The following is a 21,359-nucleotide window of genomic DNA, read 5'->3' as shown; positions in this document are numbered from 1 at the left end:
TAAACCAAGCATATCTATTATTAACATTTGCAATGCATTGATGTCTTTTACCCTATACATGGATCTAGATTGAGCCATCCACAATGTGAATTAGCCTGATCTCCATCATGCCCGTGACAACTTAAATTAGCACCAACTTACTCATTTATCACAAGCTGGCCCTTCTCCCACTTGGCTTTGGTAGTAGAACAGTTGCTTCATTTCCGCCATTCATTGCCAAGTCTGTTTTCATTGTTAGGTTTTTGGCTGTGAGTTCATCCATAAATGGTTTCTCACACACGCAATTGCTGGGGAATTCATGAAACTCTCCTCGTCCAGGTCTCATCTCATCTGGCTCTCCCATGAATCCTCTTTGACATGCCTTAACCTTTCTGGCAAAGGTGTCCCACTCCATCTGATGCCTTGCCATGAACAGCGCGCTAAGTTTCTTTGCATTTGGTCTAATGGTTCTTTTGTGACCCATATACCTCCTGTTGCGTACAAAAAGAATTCAGCAAATATACTCATTAAACTCTTACCATCCTCCCCATTAACCAAACAAATAAGAGTTTGGGGAAAAAAGAGAGGTAGCAGTGAGTAGAAGCAATTCTAACCACAAAAGAACATGTGGACAACAACTTAACAGACCCCAATGCAAAGTATTAACTATTATATCGTCTTAAATTTTCTGTTAATAAATGAGGGACCAATGCAAACACAGGTTTAATAGAAAAATTCCTGAAAAATGTAAGACTTCTGACAGGAAAATGCTTGCTTTAGCAAAAGAAACCTGTAATCAACTCAAATGATTTTTCATTAAAAACACAAAAAAGTCACAAGATTAGGACCCTCGTATATAATAGTAAAGGCCTAAAGGGAAATACTGAAATCTCCTGGATTAATAACTCGATGGAAAAACAAATTTGATTGAAGATTAGTACTAAAATATTAAATATAGCTTCAATGCTAGAATATTAGTGCTGTAGTTTAAATCACACAGGGCATTCACCAAAATGTTACCCCGCCTAAGATTTGGCATTTCAACATCTTTTGCCAATAGGTGTCTAGGCCTACATCAGACTCAGAATGATTATTGAAATCAGCATTGTTGGCTGAGCTAAAGCATACAAATTAATCTAGCAAAAATCATGGTCTAAGAACTCCATATTATACAACCTCAAATTTCCTTGGAACTCTATGATAAATGCTCTATCCATGCACCAACTCCTAATGACGACAAAAATGCAATTATTGTGCCTACTACAAAATCAACTGTTTTCCAACATTGTATGAGCCATGACAGCTTAAATCTTATAAGGCTAGTAGAATAATCAACAGAAGAAAAAGGTATGAAAGAAGAAAGATAGATCTTACTGACTCATTAAGAGTGAAGACTAATACAAGTCTCCACCATTTTAAACCAAAATATATCCCAACTCTTTCTTCTTATTCACTATCTTTCCACAGTTTTTTTTCATGGCTCAAGAGGACGCATACAATATAACTTATCCTCTATTTTCTTACAAGACTGCAAGTGAATAAGGACTGAGTAATTACACCAAGCTTTCTTAAATCCAAGCAAAATCACACAGCTCTTCCATCTATTTTGCATACTGATAGAAACCCGAAATCCTTGGTCACTAGAGTATACTCTAGAAAGGGGCATAGGGGAGCAATGCCAATTAGTGGCAAGGGGAGTGTGACTCCACCTTTGGAGGGAAAGGCGGTTATGACTGTTTGGAGAGAGATAAGGGATAAAACAGAAAGGGAAGGAGGAGAGAAGGGTAAGTAAGGAGTTGGATAGGAAGTTGCAAGGAGAGACCAGCCTCTCAAAAGCTAGCTATCAGTTTTTTTTCTGCATTTCTCTGTAATTTTCAATGCATGCTTCCGATTTCGACTTGATATCAGTAAGCTTAATACAAATTTCCATAGTTTCCGTTTCCACTTTGATTTCTCTTACTTCAGGTTCTAACAATATAATTTAAGAGTAAATATTGCAACATAATACCCGCATTGTATATCAGAATAGTCATAGTAATGACTAGCAATTCCATTCCGAGATATGTTTAGACCTTTATTTTTTGAAACAAGAAAGAGTAAAAGGATGGCACCAGAGTAAATTTAAATATTATTCATACCTTCGACCAGCAAGTATCTTGGCCATGTTACCATTGTTGTTAGTGACAAATACATTACTTTCATCACAAACAATATAGTCAATAGCAGCAAGGCGCGAAGAGAATGGAAGAAAAGATTTCAACTCTTCCTCAGCAAGCATCTCTTTTGTATAGAAGTTGGGGAAAAGATCTTTGAGAGGCTGCATGGTCTCATTCCCACCATATATCTCTCCTGATGCAACATAGAGGTATGTGTCATTTGTAAAACCAAGTGCTCGCAGCATCAAACCCACTTCATGAGGAGTAAGAGGACATTTCCCACGCTTTCGCTCTCCATCAGGGCTCAAATCCTGTATTATCACATGAGGTAATGGCTCATTCATTTGATATTAGCAAAGAAATAACTAGTTTTAACTCCTTTGGGGACTTCAGCACATGGGTGAAAAAAGGACAAAATGTGATCAACTCATTATCTTGCCAGTTGAAATGAAAATATTTTGTCAATAAAGTCAGAGATTGCAGTCTTACAGGCAAGGTTGTCCACCTTTTCCTGATTTCACCAAGCTCACGTCTTTCCTTTTCACCTCCACCAAAATAACAACCTGAAAATGCCAGCATATCTGGCTCAAACCTGTCATAAATCATTATGAATTATGAGAACCCAAACAATGTATAGAGCCAACGGGCATGATTCAAACCTGCCATATTGCTATTATTAAGTTTTGTCAGAAATTTGATATTTTCAATTTTTTTAAATAAACACAAAGCTGTTGTGAAAAAGGGAGAGGTAAATAAACTAGATTGGGACAAGTCAAATGATTAGAAAGGATAAGATAATATATGGACAGCACATATGTGACTAGAAGAGAATAAGAGTGAGAGAGAGGAAACAAGCATAAACCAGTCCTAAGATCTATGAAATTTAAGTGATTGCATGGACAACCCACACCACTTTGCTTTAGATAGAAGTTGAATTTGAAATTTATACTTCAGGTCCATGGAACAAACCTCAAGTGGACTGCTATAAAACGGTTTGCCATCTTTCGCATTCTCATTACAAGTCTTTGACCAAGTTCTCGTATAGGTTTTGTAAATCTCAGAGCATGATAATTAACGCGGCATCGTAATTTTTGTAGCTCGTCATCAAGGTTATTTGCAAGTCTATAGTCAAACTTTGTCAATTGCAAAACCTGCAAAAGCTCCCAAAACTTAGTTACCACCACAGCCAAATTCACTTGGGAATTTCCAAATTGACATTGACCAACTACTAAATATTAATCATGGCAATCATTTACAGAATCAAAATATCTTTCACTAAAATAATTAATATATTTCAAACATTTATAAATCATAATAAGTGGCCTTACCCGTCGCCTCAAGAGTATTGGCAAAACTTGATCAAGATAATATTCAGGGTCTGATTTCCTTGGGACACGCATTGTATATGGGGGTTTCTCCATTGACCGCATGACTTTAACAGGAACTCTTTTAACAATAGTAATATCTTTTGCTAGATAAGTAATGAACCAATTAACATCAAAAATATTGACGAAGTCACTGTATTCAAACAAAAGTATTTTTATTAGACGAACATTTTTTGACTTGATTCTCATCAACTCTAATTTGAGTAATGAATGTATGATAGGATCTGCAGACTACCTGTTGTCCTTCCAAAAAGAATGATGATCCAACTCAGGTACAACTAGCGTAGCGTTAAGAATTCGTGCAACAACAACAGCATCTGTTATCTGGAGGCAAGAACATGATTGTCATTTCCGCAGAAAGAAATTATTAACTTAGTACAAAAAGAAGAAAAATTATCATCATGAATGCAAAGAGAACCTAACCAAGCCTCATTCTTTGAAGACATCTGAAACAGAACCAAATCAACCAATAACGTAAGAGAAAATTGTTCCTTTATTTATTTTTTTCATGATTTTAACTGGTAGAAGAGCAACTAGGACTACCAGACGCACTAAGCTCTTCCAAGCATAAAGGTGTAATTGACCATCAAACCAAGTGACCAGCATATCTTATAGAAGATTCTTACAATGTAACAATGGCAATATAGCATATACTAAAACTTATTTCCTACTTACCCCAGTTCTTTGTTGGTTCAGTCCTCCACTTGTTGCAATAAGCAAGTAGCCGTTGGACATGCTCTCAGGTACAGCAGCTATATTATCGGTTACGAAAATAAGATAGAAAGTAACATGAAGAAAAGTTTTTATATACCAGCCCAATCTTAAGGAATGCATTTGTCTAGATAAAACAACATATAAGAAAGAACTCTTAAATTTGTTCACAAGTCACATAAGGCACCATATAGAAGACCTCGTACAACCTGGATTGCACCAGTCTAGTTTTTGAGCATATATATAGCTTCAAGAGAAATGAGTGTTCTCGACAAATTAAATATGTTTAAGGAATAACGAAAATACTACTTTCACTTGCACTTAATACATACGTGTTCAAAAGAGCGGGAAGAAGATGATTTAGCATACTGAGCTAAAAGAAGAGGGCAAATTGTCAAAATTTTGTTAATCATACAGCTTTGCCACAAATAATCAGGAAGAATTTAATTCCCATAAAACTATACCATACACAAAAGCAGAAAAACACCAAGCCTAAAATATACTTTTCTATAACTGTCAAGTAGAATAAATTCTACTGTTGGCCAAAAACCTATTTCTTTATGGGAATAGAAGAGAACTGCTGAACTCTAGTACAGCACCACAGGATTTTGCAGAGAAAATGAAGTAGACAATACTTGAATACTACCCCACGACAAGGCAAGTTTCAATACCATATAACACCAAAAGTATAGCAAACATTAGCTAAATCATATACATAATGGAAATCGGTAGAAAGATCACAGAACCCAGTAAATGGTATCTTCAGCCTTTTTGGTCTTAGGTGTTGATTGTAATGGTTCTAGGTCTAAGAGAGGGTTAAGGAGAGGTGTAATAGAACTGGATCAGAAATAGGCAGAACAAGGCATCTTTATTACAGAAAAACTTTCTGATTAGTATCAATGAGATACAGAAAGAGATCTCTATCTATTCAGGTATTCAAAGACCTGGTTCTCTCCCTCCCAAATTCTCTCAACAACCAAAAACTAATTTCAATCTTCCCTCTATTCCTAGCTGTACCCCACATCCCCCCTTCTCTTCCTTCACATTCAGTTAAAGCTTCTCCTAAGTAACCAACAATCCAGGTGTCATATTACAACTAAATGACTACAAGAATGTCCACCAGGGTCCCATTGACCTTCTTCAATGCCCACAACAAGGAACAACAAGTAGGACAACCAGAGAGTCATGTGGCCCTTACAAATAGTAGCTAGATCAATAATTTCAGCAGTGGCTTGAAAATCACCCTTCTCCTCTCCCACAGGCCCTGAAGAAGCATATCAACTAGGCAAAATCCTGGTCATTTACGAGAACCATAGCATCAAACTCACAACTTCAACAGTAACTGTAAGTCTGTAACCTTAGTAGAGTCACCCGAAACAACTATAATCATAGCATCTTCTAAGGCTCCAATAGAAACCGTCAACATTCCCCGTGCAGCAAGTTGGCAATGGTAAGAATACAGGAAGCAGTACTCGTCTTTTCCATTGTTGACGCAGCTGTATTAATTGCCCCATCATTTTGCTTCCCTAATTCATCAACTAGTCTAAAACCTTTGCAGCCTATTCTTACAGGAACATAGATCAGTATCATTAGCTATAGTGCCAATCTCTGTTCCTATTTATACCCCACAACCCTCCTTCCCATTCAGTTAAAGCTTCTCCTCTTCAGTTATTATAGCTGTTTCTCTCATCACACTCCTGACAAGGGGATGAGCTAAAAAGAGGTATCTGAAGGTATTGAGATATATAGTCCCACATTGGTTGTATGTGCAACTAATGTGGAGTTTATAAGGCCTTGGGCACTCCCACCCTTTGAGCTAGCTTTTGGGGTGGTGTATCCCAAGGTTATTTACATGGTATCAGAGCCTCGTCGCCCCCCACTTTCTCTTGTGGCGTTTCTTAGCACAGGTAGGATGGACCTGTTGCATTGTCCACTCTTCAAGCCCAAAGGGCTCTCGTGTGAGGGGACGTGTTGAGATATAGAGTCCCACATTGGTTGTATGTGCAACTAATGTGGAGTTTATAAGGCCTTGGGCACTCCCACCCTTTGAGCTAGCTTTTGGGGTGGTGTATCCCAAGGTTCTTTTGCCTTATAAACTCCACATTAGTTGCACATACAACCAATGTGGGACTCTATATCTCAACACGCCCCCTCACACGAGAGCCCTTTGGGCTTGAAGCGTGGACAATGCAACAGGCCCAGCCTACCTGTGCTAAGAAATTCCACGAGAGAAAGTAGGGGACGGCGAGGCTCTGATACCATATAAAGAACCAATTCAACCCAAAAGCTTAAGCTATTGGGTGATGACACATTAATGATTTTATATATCTCAACAGAAGGATACAAACCTCAAGGCAAAATTGCAATGATCTTTAATTAACCTACTAATGTTATTGAGCCTGAAGCAGCAAAGAAATTTGATAATAGACAAGAAGTAATAATAACAGCACATAGCAACATGGAGAATTACAACGCACTTGAATTAAAATTTTCTAAAATTACCATTAGATAATACATCTTCATATTTTAGCAATTAGGACACACAAAAAGATATGCACTCTGAATTATTGTCGTATAGCAAACAAGTAAAACAAGGAGTTGGGGAATTAACTTACGAGCAAAATGACGTCCCCTTTCTTTGCATCCATAGTAGTATTTAGAATATTGTGATTTCCAAATATCAATTTGCGCACGATCATTTCCATCCTACAAAGACTCACATCAATTATTCTATACGTTCAGTAGCAAACCCAAAAAAATAAAAAGGGCAATGATATTTATAAATGAGACCACACTAGCAACATGGAAAACACAGCAAAGTAATGCATAAAACGATTACGAACCAGCGTTGAGTAGAAAGTGCGGTGAACGAATCGCTGGGAGTACCATTCAAGATGAGAAGCCACGTGACCCGTTAAGAGTGAAATTAGACCCAACCCGAATAGCATCAACCCGCAAACCATCGACCACGAAATGGACTTGGCCATTGTCATGGATCTCCAACATACATGCTTGCCATTACGGTGAGAGTATTGTAACAGAGCCAGGTTGGTCGATAACCACCACGCCTTGCCCACAACCACTTCATACTCGGGTCACAAAAAAAACCAACCCAAATTCCTCATCAATTAATCAAATTCTAAAACTGGACTGAGGCAGTGTAGTTAGTTCAGTTAAGGTGCAGTTTCAGATGAATGGAAGCAATGTGGATGTGGCGGAAGAGGAACCTTAATTTAGGGTTTTTTGAGAATCAGAATTTTACTATTATGAACGAGAGAGATAACCACTCTTGAATGTGAATTGAGTATAGTGGGTGGTGAAGGAGACTCGCTTTGCAACACACAGCTTTCAAATTTCGTTGCTTTCCCCAAATGGCAATTTTTTTTTTTATTATTTTTGTTATTATTTATTCTAATTCACTTTAGAATTAGATTGCAGTAGATGGTTGCGGAGATGAGTGGTGAGTGGGGGAGGAAATAATACCATAATATGGTTTTATTCGTTAATTTCCTGTTAATGACGGAGAGAAAACAAAATGACAGAAAATGAGATCACGTGAATCACGACGGAAAAGGGAATGCAATATCTTAAAACGAGCACGGAATAATTCACTCACAGTGTATTTATCATATAAAATATGAAAAAATTGTTTATCCTTGTGTCATTCTAGTTAAAATGACTATTTACTTAAATTAAAATAATTATTTTTTATTTAATTTAAATTAAAAAAATCTCTCATTTTTTTCCATCATAGTTTTTATTAATTTATTGTGTAACTCTCTTTTTTACCAAAAAAATATTGTAGTTTTGATTAGAATAATAAAATTACATGTCTTCTAAAAAATAAACATTAATCCTATAAAACATAAGGAGCGGTTTTACTTATAGACTTATTACTTTTAGTATCTGTTTAATTATCATTAGATCAATTTGAAATCAATGGTTAAAAAAATAAATAAAAAATAACTGTCATTAATTTTAAATTAATTCAACAATAATTAAACAAATAATAAGATAAAATGATTGTAAGTATAACATTCTCTTACAAGTTCTACTATTTCATTTCAAATTTAATATAACTATTAACCTCAGCAAAAATTTATGTTAAGATTTGAGATTGTATATCAATATTATTAAAAAAGATAATTGTCAGAGTGATTGTTTTAAAAAAATCAGTAAACAAAATTATATAATAATGTGAACAAAATTACTTTAAAAGAATTATTATTATTTTTAATCTTTATATCATATCTGTTCATCTATCATATGATTCTCGCATCGAGTGAGTTGATCCTCTTACTTTATCATCATCGGTTGTCTGTATTTAATTGGAGTAATGGGTACGGGTACGAACTGGTGGAACGTTATGAAAGGACTGATAAGATGCAATGCAACCAATGCAATAAAATTCCTCAAATATTGCAACTAAATAATTTCTAAATAATGCCTAGTTTGTGTTATATTATTTTTTTGCTATATAATTTTTTTTATTTCATATTTCTAATTATTCATTTGAGACGAATTAGGTTTCCGATATTTTCAATGACCCAGGTGGAGATAGGAATCTATATAGTTATAGAATTAATCCAGAATTAAGCGACATAATAATTATTCAATTTTAACTGCAAATGTCCTCCCCAAAATTTGAATCCATACCAACAATTTGTATTTATGGGAATTTATACTTAGTTTATGTTATATTTATTTGATGAATATATAAAAATCAAAACCAAAATTTAAAGGGAAAAAAATATGTTCGAAACTTAAAGTTAATTTCCATATAAAAAATTTGAACCCTTATTTTCTAGAGTAAGATAACATTTATATCTACTATCGTTCTCACATTGTCACATAATTATCTCATTTTGTAATACATATCTTCTGAATTTTTATTTCAAATGAAACAATTCTTTCTTAGATTTTTTAATTAATGTTCAAATTTCTTCTTCTATCAAGATTTTTCATAATGAAATATTTGTAAATCGACATAAAACAATCTACTAAAAAAGTTAACACAAAACAATCTTCGACCAAATAAACCAAATTTTACGATTTTTTTTCAAAACTGAAAATTTCAAACGTGTATATTTTCTATATTTTAATTTATTTTCATTTCAGATAAAATAATTTTATATCAATTAAAACAATTTTTAAAATATTTTGTAATTAATTTTTTATAAATTATTTTATTTAGAATTATTTATATAATGCAGATTTGAATCCTATCATGTCAAAAAGTGGTCATGTGATTATATTATTTTATAATAATTACTCATTGATAATAAGATAAAAAAGAAAAAAAAAATATATTTTTTAAAATTAATTACGATCAAATAACATTAGCAATGATACATTGGTTTTGACGTTCAGATGAATTTGATGAAATCTAGCATGCCTCGATTGGTGCATTGAAAATGTCTCCATTTTTTTTTTCTTTTTCTGGTTACATCCATTATTCTTTTTAGGAAAATAATTATCTTATATTACATGAGATAATTATCTCATGCAACTGAAATAAAATAGTGGGATCCACTATTTTTTTTCTTTTTAAAAAAGTAATGAACCCTACAATCTTGTCTTTGTTGCATGAGATAATTATCTCATGCAATATGAGATTAATAGATCCCTTCTCTTCATTAAATAAATGTCAACATATTTTTTTTTAATTAAAGAGTTCCATGTTTAGTTTTACTGCTGGTACTGGCATTTGTTAGTAACGGAAATTACCGGATTACACTTGAATAAATTATATAATAAAACAAATTTCACGTCATATGTATTATATATCATTTCTGACATATTATTTAATTGAATCAATAAGTGAATTAAAAAATTGAGTAATCAAAAAAGTATGTCATTTGAATTATATGAAAAAGTCTCCAGGAATAAGATTACCAAAAAAAAGTCTCCAGGAATATATTTCAAATAACATACTTGAATAATAATGAAAAATTTCATAACTACGTACCCCAAAAAAATAATAATCATAACTATTAACGAGGATAACCAAAAAGGCATGATAAATTCATGAGTACTAAGTTTTTAATCAAAAAATAAAATAAAAAATACGAGTACTGAGTTTAGGGATCTAATTTTTATAAAAAAATAGACTTTTATAATATATGTCCAAAGATATACTTTAATTTCAATTTATTATATAGTAATATAATAGCTTTCTACAACTTATATGAGATGATTATAAATAATATTATACGCCTTATACATTTTAAAGTGATATAAAAAATTTACAAAGCAAAAATTGAAGTCTGCTATTGTAAGACGGCGTACAAAATGAATGGTATGTTTATAGTTTAAAAATCAATTAAAATAAAGAAGAATATTAATAACATATACTTTGACATTTTCTTTTTAACAATGTATTTATTATTGAAATCATTATAGGGTTTCACCTAATAATATATAGTATATTAAAAATAAAAAGTCAAAGAATGTGTTATTAACATTTTTAAAATTGAAATTGATTTAAAACGGCAATAAGTACAAAAGAATATTAAAAATCTAAAATTATAATGAAAAGGCGATTCATATATTTTTGAGATAGGCATTATTTAATTTTTTTAATTTTTTTTTTTGAATTAAAGTGCTAGTTAAAAGAAAGAAAAAGAAAGTGATTTTTGTAAATCTTACCATAAATTAAGGCATCTTCATTAATCATATTGTTGGGCAAAAAATAAATTATTATAATTCTTTACATTTTTTTAATTGTGTTATCGAGGTAACAACCAAATATGAAAATAAGGACATTTCCTTATGTCTATAACGTTGGGTTAACTTATCCATTATGAAATAACCATAAACAAGGCCAACACATGCTCAACACAAATGCTCAATAACAAAAGCTGTTTATAAAAGCTCAATATCAAAGATTTAAGCAAAATATGTTAGAGAGTATCAATTCAAGTTTTAACAAATATGCAAATGTTCACGTAAGCTTAAATAATCCAATAAAGTGGACCCATCAAATATTTGTAGCTGAAATTAATCCTACCCTGGTTTAAATAAACAAGAAAATAAAAAAATTAAGTAGAAGTGTAGAACCGATATATTTCTTCTGCTTGTCAGGTCCCTTTCGTTTGGGTTTGTTTTTCATTTTCCAATGTAATTTGGTTGTTTTTCGACCAACCTCAATGAAAATCATTTATTCGAGCGTTCAGGTAGTCCCAATCTTGATGTGCTTTTTATGATGGAAACCCATAAATTCATGCTGATCGGTGCAACCAATTTTACCATTTATAGGATTCACAGAGATCTTTATAGTCATTTCATTTCAGTAGTTTTGGCTTGTGGATTGGTGTTACGGTCTTTTTATCTATTATCAATGCTCAGACGATCTTTCTTTCTTATCCAAACTACCATGTCTAATACAAAAGACAAACCTCTTCTAAGATTTATGGGTATAGCCACTGAAACACGGACTCGCCATTTGCTGAGAATTGTGGGTGTCGGATACGGACAGGCATTCGAACCGTAGTCAATTCTTCGTCATGTTCTGACATATTTTTTCGACACGCAGTCAACTTTTTCGGACACGTGATCAACGTTTGGATACGTTTTTTTTTTTTTTGTCTTAATTTTATTTTATTAACTAAAAATAAAAAAAATATTTATAAATCAATTTTTTCTGTTATGAAATTTGATATGAAAAATTAACAAGGCACGAAAATTTTTTTGTTTATATTTATGTTATGAAATTTGAATATTTGATTGGTTATATGACTTATTATGGACTGTTATATCTATTAAATATAAATTATATTATATATATTAAAAATATTATTTAATATCAAAACGTGTTGCAATATATCATTTTTTAGAATTAACGTGTCGGCGTATCGTGTCGTTTTCTGTGTTCCGTGTCAGTGTCCGTGCATCACAGGGTATAGCATCACAATCATAACACTGGGTTCATCAGTTGCAATAGCTAGATTTCTATATCCAAGGTTAATCTCTACCTTATACTACGAGAGATTGGAATGAGTTTATCATCATTGAGAGTGATAGAAAATATTCTTCTATAAACTTGCTTACACAACTTATGCAAACTAAAACAAAAAAAAGGTATATTATTGTTTATTTTTGAGATGTATATATTTAGTATGTGAAACGCTTTATATTTATTTAATAACTAATATTAATTTATTTATTGGTTTAATCTATATGAATTTAATAAACTAAATTTACAGAAAGAATTTCTGAAGCCATGAACAAAGGGGTTGGGGGTGCAATGGTGGAGGGAAGGGGCTAACAGATACACACCTTTATAATTAAGTATTATTTATGGTTTTTTTATTATATCTTTAGAATTCGGCCCACATTAAAACTTATATAAATTCTTAATTATAAGTATTATTTTTATTTTTTATCACATAAATAATTGTAATTTTTTTTAAAAAAATTATTATAATTTACCCCTTAATTTTTTTTGTGATTCCAGGGTTGGGGTGATACGTTGGAGTGACAAATAATATTGACAATTGATCTTGAAGCGTGATAATATGCAGTTTTATTTTTCTAATAATCACTTAGTCGCAAGTTGTGATATTATAAAAAAGTAGATTGATCCGTTTATAAATTTTTTTTACTAATTACATTAAGTCTGATCAGTCATACACTTTTGATTGAAGTATGACCGGTCAGATATAATATAATTTGTAAGAGTTTGTAAACAAAAATTAAGACAGCTCTTGCTTTCATACACTAGATAAGAGGATATTGTCAATTAATCCACTAAAATTAATCTAATAATAATAAGAGTGCGAGTAATTATATAATAGGTGGTCAATTTCTCACTATATAGAAAAGAGAGAGGATATTGTCAATTAATGCAATTGCACTTGAATATACTCAGCGGCTGTCATAGTTCTATTCGTTTACTTGCAATATTGCTATTGAGTACGAAACCTTTCTTAACAAAATTTTACGAATTCATCTACCAAAAAAAAAAAAAAATTTTACGAATTCAAACTAATCAATTACGGACAAGTATATTGAGGTTTTAGGTGACTCGTTACATCACCAAAATTAAAATTGTTTTTTCATATTTTATACGCACATTCAATGAAAATCTTGTCAATAAGTAAGTAATATAATATCTACACCTAAAATGCTTTTTTTCTTAAAAAAGCACTCCCTTATCTTATTGTCATGACCATCCCCATATAAAGTATTTCTATTGACGCAATAGTAGCGAGGAAGTTCTCCATTTCATGCGTAAGAGTAAAATGAAATAAAGGTATGGTGACTTGTTAAAATTTGACTTAGGAGAAAATTTATGACCTTATGAATTGGGATTTTCTTGAACTAACATTCTTATAGTTTGGGTTTCCAAGGATTACTATCAAGCTTATCGTGTTTTATATAACATTCTCCATGGAGCTCAAAAATTTCCATTACATGATGCTTTTTTTCTAATGAAGTTTGAATTGTCAATATAATGGTTACATTCGAATTTCTCAAATTATGAGATCAAATTCAGAGAGCACTTTCAGCATGACAGAGGTACTGATCATTTGGGTATAACGAAAGATTTTATATTATGTATTTTGGAGAGCGTAAAGTACTATTTTTTTTTTCTCTTTAGAAAAATATCAGCTGAAGGGGACTATTTTTTTTCCCCAAATTCACGCATGGATCAGAGTTAAAAATATCCTAAAAAAAGGGAAAGAGCCAGTGTAAGATCAAGCGAAAACGGGCCAGGCCCAATAACCCACTTTACCAGACCCGACTCTTTTTCGTTTTGAAACAGAAACAAAATCAAATCAACGTCGCAAAACCCTAAACCCTTGCTTGCGCTGTTGTTGACTGTTGTTCCTCCGATCTAATCTCATCGTCAATGGCTTCAGCGTGCAGCAGAATCGCGCAAAGAACAGCGATTTCGTCCATTAAATCGGCTATCAAATCCAACATTCGCGTTTCTTCTTCCTCCAAAGCAGCCACCTCCTCTTCTCCTCTCCGCCGGTCCTTCTTAACCAGGTTTACCTTTATCCTGTGATGTTCGTTTCTGTTCCTAGACATCAGTAAACCCTAGAATTAATTATTACGTTGTTGTCGTTTCGTTTGTTTGTTGCAGGATTGCGGCGGAACTGGGAGGCGTGCAGTCGATGTTGCCGCTGCACAGTGCGGTGGCGGTGGCTAGAATGACGTCATGCCTCAGCATAACTTCGAGGAGCTGCCGAGCGCTTTCTCAGGGTACTCTCTGCTGCACCTCTCCCGGCCTCTAATACTTTCTTTTTCAAAATTATTCACAAAAGTGTGAGTAGCAGCTTCCTTGCTTCTTGGATTGAGTTTTTTCTATGGATTTCTTTCTTTTGCCACATTTGAATAAGTTTTTCAAATGAAAATGCAATAATAATAATAATGATAATAGTAAAAGCTTTAACTGATTTGTTTGTTACTTTAAGGGGCCGATGCATTGGTGTTTTGCTTACTTGATTTGTTGCTTCTTGTTAAACTTGTGTAACATTAGGCTGCTTAATGATATTGGTGTGTGAAATGTTAACAGTAGTTACTTAAAAGCAGTATAGGGAATTCACTAAAACAAGGAATAGAGAATTTAACCAAAAAGGAAAAATAAAAAAGTGGGTGTAGATAGCATTTAGGAAATTTCTTAGTTGGATACTTTTTTCACTTAGACAATATAATGCTACGTTGTTTTGGCATTATCAAATTTGGTTCTCACTATATAGACTTTGTCAAACCGATGGATATTCTTATTGGTCTATAGCATAATCTCGACATGTCATGTCTACCCGAGAAAATTTCAAGCAGTCATGAGTGTTTCAGACTGCCTCACGTTGTCTAGTATCCTTTAGTTTATATAATGGGGCATTGCGGTTTGGGTAGGCAGGTTTTGAGGATGAAACAAATTTGGAGGCCGTGAGTACAATGTGAAAGTGCTTTAACAGGGAGTTTTGATGCCAACTAACTGTAAAATTTGGTTCCTGCAGGCACATAGTTAATTGGGAATTTGCGGGACCAGCCAATTATGGCCTACTGCCTCATTATCAAGTATGAAAAAATAATCGTTCTTTCAACATTTAATAATCTCTTCAGCAATATTAGAATAGAGCTTTGTTTTGTTGGCAGCTTCTGCGGTTCTTTGGAAGTCTGTCTGGATTTCCTGTGGAATAATTGCTTCTCTTTTCTTTTGTTTGGGAAATGAAAAGAGGAGCGGAAAAAAAGTCGGAAGATTGAAATTGGTGGATTTAATCTATGTATAATGCCTAGGGATTAAGTAGTATTCTACTTGTTACTGTAATTAATTGTTCATTGTTAGTGGTCTGGTGATTTCTTTTAGAAAATCCCAAATCTTGTTTTTTTCTTTTTTCTTCTTCTATACAAGCAGCAATCGAGGTGTATTATTGAAACATTGGATGAGCATTTTCAAAGCAGTCTATTTCAGTTTGATGTCTCTTTGCATTAATCAGTATATTTCTTACATTTATTTGTTCTGCATAATTATTCTGGCATGGTGGGTGAGCTTGGAGTCCAGTAAGCTCTCTTAAGATAGCCATCATATATAAAGCTTTTGCTAGCTAGTTCAATTCGAAATCTCACTTTATGTACTATATTCTATCTACCCTTAACAAATAGGGTGATGATGTGAAACAATCGAGCTTATAAACACTCAGGTGTATTTTTTGTAGATGAATATTTTGTTACTTGAGATACATGAACCTTGTTGTTAAATTTAGAAAGGAAAGGAAAATCACCATCAGTCAGGACTCCAGCATGTATTCGCTCGAGCTGACAATAGTATTTCCCTAACAGACTTCAAATTTACAAAATAAGCGTGCAACAAGATGATCAGAGTGAGTGTACTAGTTAAACACGTCTTTCTGTGCTAACAGTGATCTGTTGGTATAAATTTTCATATATTAGGAAATACAAAGGAAGAGCCTTGCAGTGGCACGTAGGACATTGAAATTAGGAGGGCACTGGGTGTTGATAGTTGAATAGATAATTAAGGAACCTTATGACACCCAACCAGATTCTTATATGCAAATATTTGCCTTAAAATTTATAATATATTGAATGATACTTTTATAGTAAATAAGTATAATATGATAACATAACTGCTACTTTCACCAGATGGAATTGATGGGACGTGAGACATGCATGCTGTTCTTAAGGTGGGATCTTTTGTCTTTGCTTTCTGAGCAGCTTGGAGAACCATAGCTAATAACCGTCTCATACTTTGTACTTAAACACGTGTTTAGTTAAATATATGCTAATTCTGAAGCAAATTGTACGAATGGCATATGAACGGAGCTTATAATTTTCAGATTACACATTAACCATTGCGGTTCTTCCTTGTACCATGACATCACTGCAACTGCACTTATGTATGAATTTATCTTGATTAAAGTTTTCGTTCAACGGTCTTTGGCTGTCTGCTTTGTTTAGGATTTTCTGCTCAAGCATGTTACTAATTGAGCCTTTGTTTTATTTGTTTTAGAGCTTGGCCAATCAGTTCCAAGGTGACCTGCCAGAAGAGAGATTGAAGAAAGTCTTTTACGTTTGTAAGGTTGGATTTATGGTTCTGTTATATCAATACCCTCAAAGCGGCTATAGTCACTAATTCTTTCAGGCTGAGAAAATGTTTTTTTGCTGAATAAAAGTTACTCGCTCTGATTTTTATATTCATTCATATGGATAATTGTAACCTACTGACTGTCTGCCCTACCTCCATTGTACTTGCTTCCCTCCAATTATGTTGAGTGCCTGTTAAACTGATTCCTTCAGCTCTCATATTATAAGAAGTCATCAATAAATCATGGTCAACTATAATCGAGGGAAGATGGAGGGCTGCTGAGGTGGGATCGTGAGAATGTGGGTTAGGCAAAGGGAGTAAAACGGGTAAGAAAGGCAATTCTGTTGTGCTAGTAACATCTTCAATTTTTTTTTTGTGCTAGATAATATTTCCAAAAATGATTTTTCTTCGCCATTTTTAATCTGGAGAACAAAAGTGGTTAGAAATTGTGTTTTATAAGATTGATATAATTTTCTGTTCTACACAATGCACCTGCAGTACAAGAACCAGAAATTGGTGGAAAAAATCGAAATGATTTTTTTTAGCTTCTACTCATTCTGGGATATAAATAGATTTTTTTTTTTTTTAATTCTTTTCAACACTAAAAATAAGGTCGGACAAGGGGGGTAAAAGTGTAAAGTGTGGCATTGCAACACTAAAATTAGGATTCTATTGATTATGTAGAATATAAAATATAACTAATAAGGCTTGATAATAATAAGGTTACAGTAGGTTATATTTATAAATTTTTTATTTATAAATTGTATTTTTGAAAGTATATTTCTAATCGAGTTTACTCCCAGAGTAATGATTGAGTTTGTAAATTTTTTTATAAATATAACCTTTATCACAACAGCTAATGCAGTGAACTCATCTCCATCCACAATAGATCAGATCCATGGATTACGGGAGTGACCATAGCAATAAAATAAAATTGCTCCCTCCGTGGCGAAATCTTGACTTATGTTGTACACTGTCAGAATTATTTTGTCATCTACATCATGTCAGATTGACTGATGCGAATGGCCTTTTCTTTTCAATTTTTTTTCCTTCTAACTTTTTAGTTTTATTATAAAAGATATTGATATATATATATAACCAGCCCGACGGGAACCAATCTAAAGTCGATACGGTTAAATTGTTTTTGTTGCGGGTGATTTACTTAAACTCAACCTGACGCACACCAACCCTGATTACGAGCAAACTTTTGGTGCCACCGTTTCACGTATCATTTTCTTTCAAAATGTCACTTGTATTTATTTTTTTATTTTTATTTTTTTATTCCACTTTCATCTTCTCTCTTTTTGTGATTGGTCTTTCCTATTGAGTAAATGGTACCACTCTGGTACCTTAAAAATTTCCCCTAATTACAAGTCAAGTGATGGTAAAAGTATGAGTTTTTGACACTGACATGAACCATTTTTTGTATGGGATGATACGACACAACACAACACAAATTGATTAAAACAGTAAATAATTAAAAAAGTACAGGTCAAATGTATGTTTGCCCGTTGACATTCAACACAATAAAAAATTTTACGTGTCATATTTTGCCAACACTGACACCATACAATTTAAACATTAATCCAAAAATAACCCCCTTAAGAGAAGAAGCTACTAGCAGTGTATCAGTTACCACCAGTGAACCACTCTACATACGTGCCCAGCCTTCCCCGCAAAACTAGTTCTCCAAAACCCCTTGGTAGTAATGAATAGGTAAAAAGGAATGGAGTCTTTTGAATAATTAAAGAGACAAACGTAATCTACCAAAAAAAAAAAAAAAAAGAGACATACGTAAAAAAGCTAACAATTTCAATTTCACGCGCGAAAACACAGGAGAATCACATTCAAGCCAGAAATTATTCAGATGCAACTTAAAGTTCACAGAAGCACTCACATATCGATGCATATATTGTTTTACACAATTACACCAGATAAAGCATGCATATACATATAATAATAGTAAATAAATAAATAGGTGATGTTAAGCTCCTTTAGGGTGGATGCATGGTATACCAAGTCTGGATGAAGGTGAGAACAAGAGCGAGCGTGGCAGCCAACAAGGCAATAACGGTCCAGGGTGATCTCAAATAGTTTTTGTAAGCCTCTTCTATCCAGCGCAAGACTCTGATCCTGCCACGCCTGGACTCAAAATGGGCTTCAATCTGGTCTCTTATATGAGCAAATTTGGGCGTTCCGGGTACCAATAAAAAGTCCATCTGATTAAAGAGATCCGCAACCTCTTTGTCACTGGCGAGGTCGTTGCGAAGGATGCCAGCATGCCGGAGCTCCTTCACGTCCTCTGGGTGGTCAACGAGAGAGCCAAGGAAAACTAAGTGTGAGCTGATCTCGTAGTTGTTGCGAAAGTCAGGACACATCTCGTAGGCAATGAGGTTGTAGAAAATGAGAGCTGTTGAGCCATCCACTGTGAATTCAGGAAGTTCTAACCGTCCATTCATGAAGATGGGATAGAAAGAGGTATCTTTCCTTTTCCGAATTCGAATCCCCGCTGCTTTGAGCTCCCTTATGGTTCCAATCCTATATTTTCTGAGGTGCAGGGGTCTCCGCCGTATGAGTATGGTTTTTGTAGGGATATGATGTCGGTCCCTCGCCAAGAGGGCCCTCCGCAAATAGTCTAAAAGATGAATCGGGTCCTCTTCTTCTTCTTCTTCAACTATTACAGTACTGTGCTCTCGCGACTTTCCCCCAACTACGTCCATGCTTGTAGTATTCCTTCTGATTACGTCAACATTAATACCATGAATTAGAAGGAAATTGCGCATGCATCTTTTTAGCCTGTCTTGATCGTCTCCGCATATCAGCTTGAGCACTGCGTAGGGAATTTGGTTCTCCAAGAGCAGCATATCCTGATGCACACGCACAAGCTGGTTACTGTTAAGCATGAGTTGTTCTTCTGGATGACGAGAACCGGCGGATTTGTCCAACAATTGGAGTACCGAACACCCATCCACTACCAAGGCTTTTTCGAAAGCGAATTCTCGACCCCAAGCGTTTCTGTAAAGGGAATTCCAGTGCTCTCCTGTAAATTTCTTGATGTCTTGGTAGTTTTCAGAAAGTCTATGAATCAAATTATCGAAGGTTTGATTAGTTTGCTGAAGATACATTTCTGTCCATCTAAGCTTGTATAGCCGTCCTTGCTGGACGTAAGGTTTAAGCATATGGATTGGACCAAATGAAATGAGCTTAGGCACGTAGAATTCTTTTAACTCTACCCTTGCTCCCACATAAGCTGGAACCCTTTGTAATCTGGGCTTCGAAACTTCATCAACTACAGGTTCCGGATCATTTCCAAGTCTACTGTCTATCTCCCTTATCCATTTCGGTGCCTCACGAAGAATTTCTTCCTCCATTTTTTTGGATGCGCGAGCGAGGTATAGAGACTGAGGTTTGGTAGTTTAGCCTTTCTAACGGAGACTTCCTTTGCTTTTCAAGATTAGAATTTACAAATTGTGATGGACCAAAATATATTCGGTCTCATGGTATGTCGTTTACATTGTGATGGCGTACGTGAAACACACAATATCCAGCTGTCGGCACAGAGTTATTATTTCACTTCACTTTTTGTACAACATTTGTTTCATTTATTCAATTAAACTTCTATTTGTCATTTATCATTGGAATCAAATATTCATTACTCTTTTAATTTTCAAACTCAAGATGTCTTTTTTTTTTTTTTTTGGTAAATAACTCAAGATGTCTTTTTATCTAAATTTGTCTATTCCACTTTTAATTTTCAGTCTTAGAAGGGTTTCTTATTTAACTTTTTTTGTTTTTGTTTTTTATTTACAGAATTAAAAGCTTATTGAACTTTTAATTTTCAGATTTGGAAGAACTTATCATTTGAATTTCTTGCCACTTATTATTTTTTATATCAAAGCTCGATTGCCACTTTTGATTTTGAGCCTCAGAAGAAGGCTTTATCATTCAAAATTTGTTGTCATTTATTTTTTAATAATTTGACTCCTTGCATTTTAATTTTTAGGTTTTGAGTCTTATTTGAGATATCCAATTAGTTTGCAATTCGTGTTCTTTTCAAAAGATCTAATTCGTTTTTTAAAATTATGTGAATATATATTTAATCCGTTTGCAAGTATTTCTTCAAATATTGCACATAAAAAAATCAGAAAGGCAAAAATAGGAAAATGAAATAAGAAAAAAAGAGATGTTGTGAGTCCATTCTTTTACAAATTTTACTTGTCATGCATCTTTAAGCATTTAATTATTGTTCATTATATTCGTCGTTTAAGTTAAACTCCTTTTTAAATTCATTGAAACAAAATTGTTTCTTTAAACAATTTTTAAGTTGTATCCTCACATTATCTGCATTTAGTTTCTTTTACATCTATTTATCTCCAATCAAAATATAATTTTATGTCTTTATTTAATAATGCGAGAGTAAAATTTAAATATAATAATAAATAAATAAAGAGTAATAATTATAAATATTTTAGTTTATTTATTAATTATAAAAGCCATCGTTAGCTCTTTAGTTATTTTTTATTTATCATTTTATTCTTATTTTGGATTGCATTGGAATTCAATGTCATCGACACC

The 21,359-nt window shown here is 33.5% G+C and overlaps 3 protein-coding genes across 3 annotated transcripts; 1 reads left to right on the top strand and 2 right to left on the bottom strand.

Moving 5' to 3' along the window:
* Positions 1-58: 58 nt before the first annotated feature.
* Positions 59-7,233, bottom strand: LOC133284085 (O-fucosyltransferase 29-like). The gene is made up of 9 exons (XM_061481063.1): positions 7,075-7,233; positions 6,847-6,937; positions 4,196-4,272; positions 3,756-3,844; positions 3,464-3,653; positions 3,105-3,286; positions 2,625-2,727; positions 2,118-2,446; positions 59-470 (listed from the first exon to the last, which is right to left on the bottom strand). The coding sequence occupies exons 1-9, from the start codon at positions 7,222-7,224 to the stop codon at positions 149-151; spliced, it is 1,533 nt and encodes a 510-aa protein (XP_061337047.1). The 5' UTR covers positions 7,225-7,233; the 3' UTR covers positions 59-148.
* Positions 7,234-14,023: 6,790 nt separating this feature from the next.
* Positions 14,024-16,989, top strand: LOC133284096 (protein NONRESPONDING TO OXYLIPINS 2, mitochondrial). The gene is made up of 3 exons (XM_061481076.1): positions 14,024-14,224; positions 14,322-14,440; positions 16,710-16,989. The coding sequence occupies exons 1-3, from the start codon at positions 14,085-14,087 to the stop codon at positions 16,733-16,735; spliced, it is 285 nt and encodes a 94-aa protein (XP_061337060.1). The 5' UTR covers positions 14,024-14,084; the 3' UTR covers positions 16,736-16,989.
* Positions 16,990-18,778: 1,789 nt separating this feature from the next.
* On the bottom strand, positions 18,779-20,155 carry LOC133284086 (uncharacterized). The gene has a single exon (XM_061481064.1). It carries the CDS (start codon positions 20,153-20,155, stop codon positions 18,779-18,781), a length of 1,377 nt encoding a protein of 458 aa, XP_061337048.1.
* Between the last annotated feature and the right edge of the window lie 1,204 nt (positions 20,156-21,359).

This window comes from Gastrolobium bilobum, unplaced genomic scaffold (genome assembly GCF_033153095.1).
Source record: "Gastrolobium bilobum isolate Gb01-03AN ecotype WA unplaced genomic scaffold, APGP_CSIRO_Gbil_v1 utg6668, whole genome shotgun sequence".
Lineage (NCBI taxonomy): Eukaryota > Viridiplantae > Streptophyta > Magnoliopsida > Fabales > Fabaceae > Gastrolobium > Gastrolobium bilobum.
This window is presented reverse-complemented; position numbering and strand designations above follow the sequence as displayed.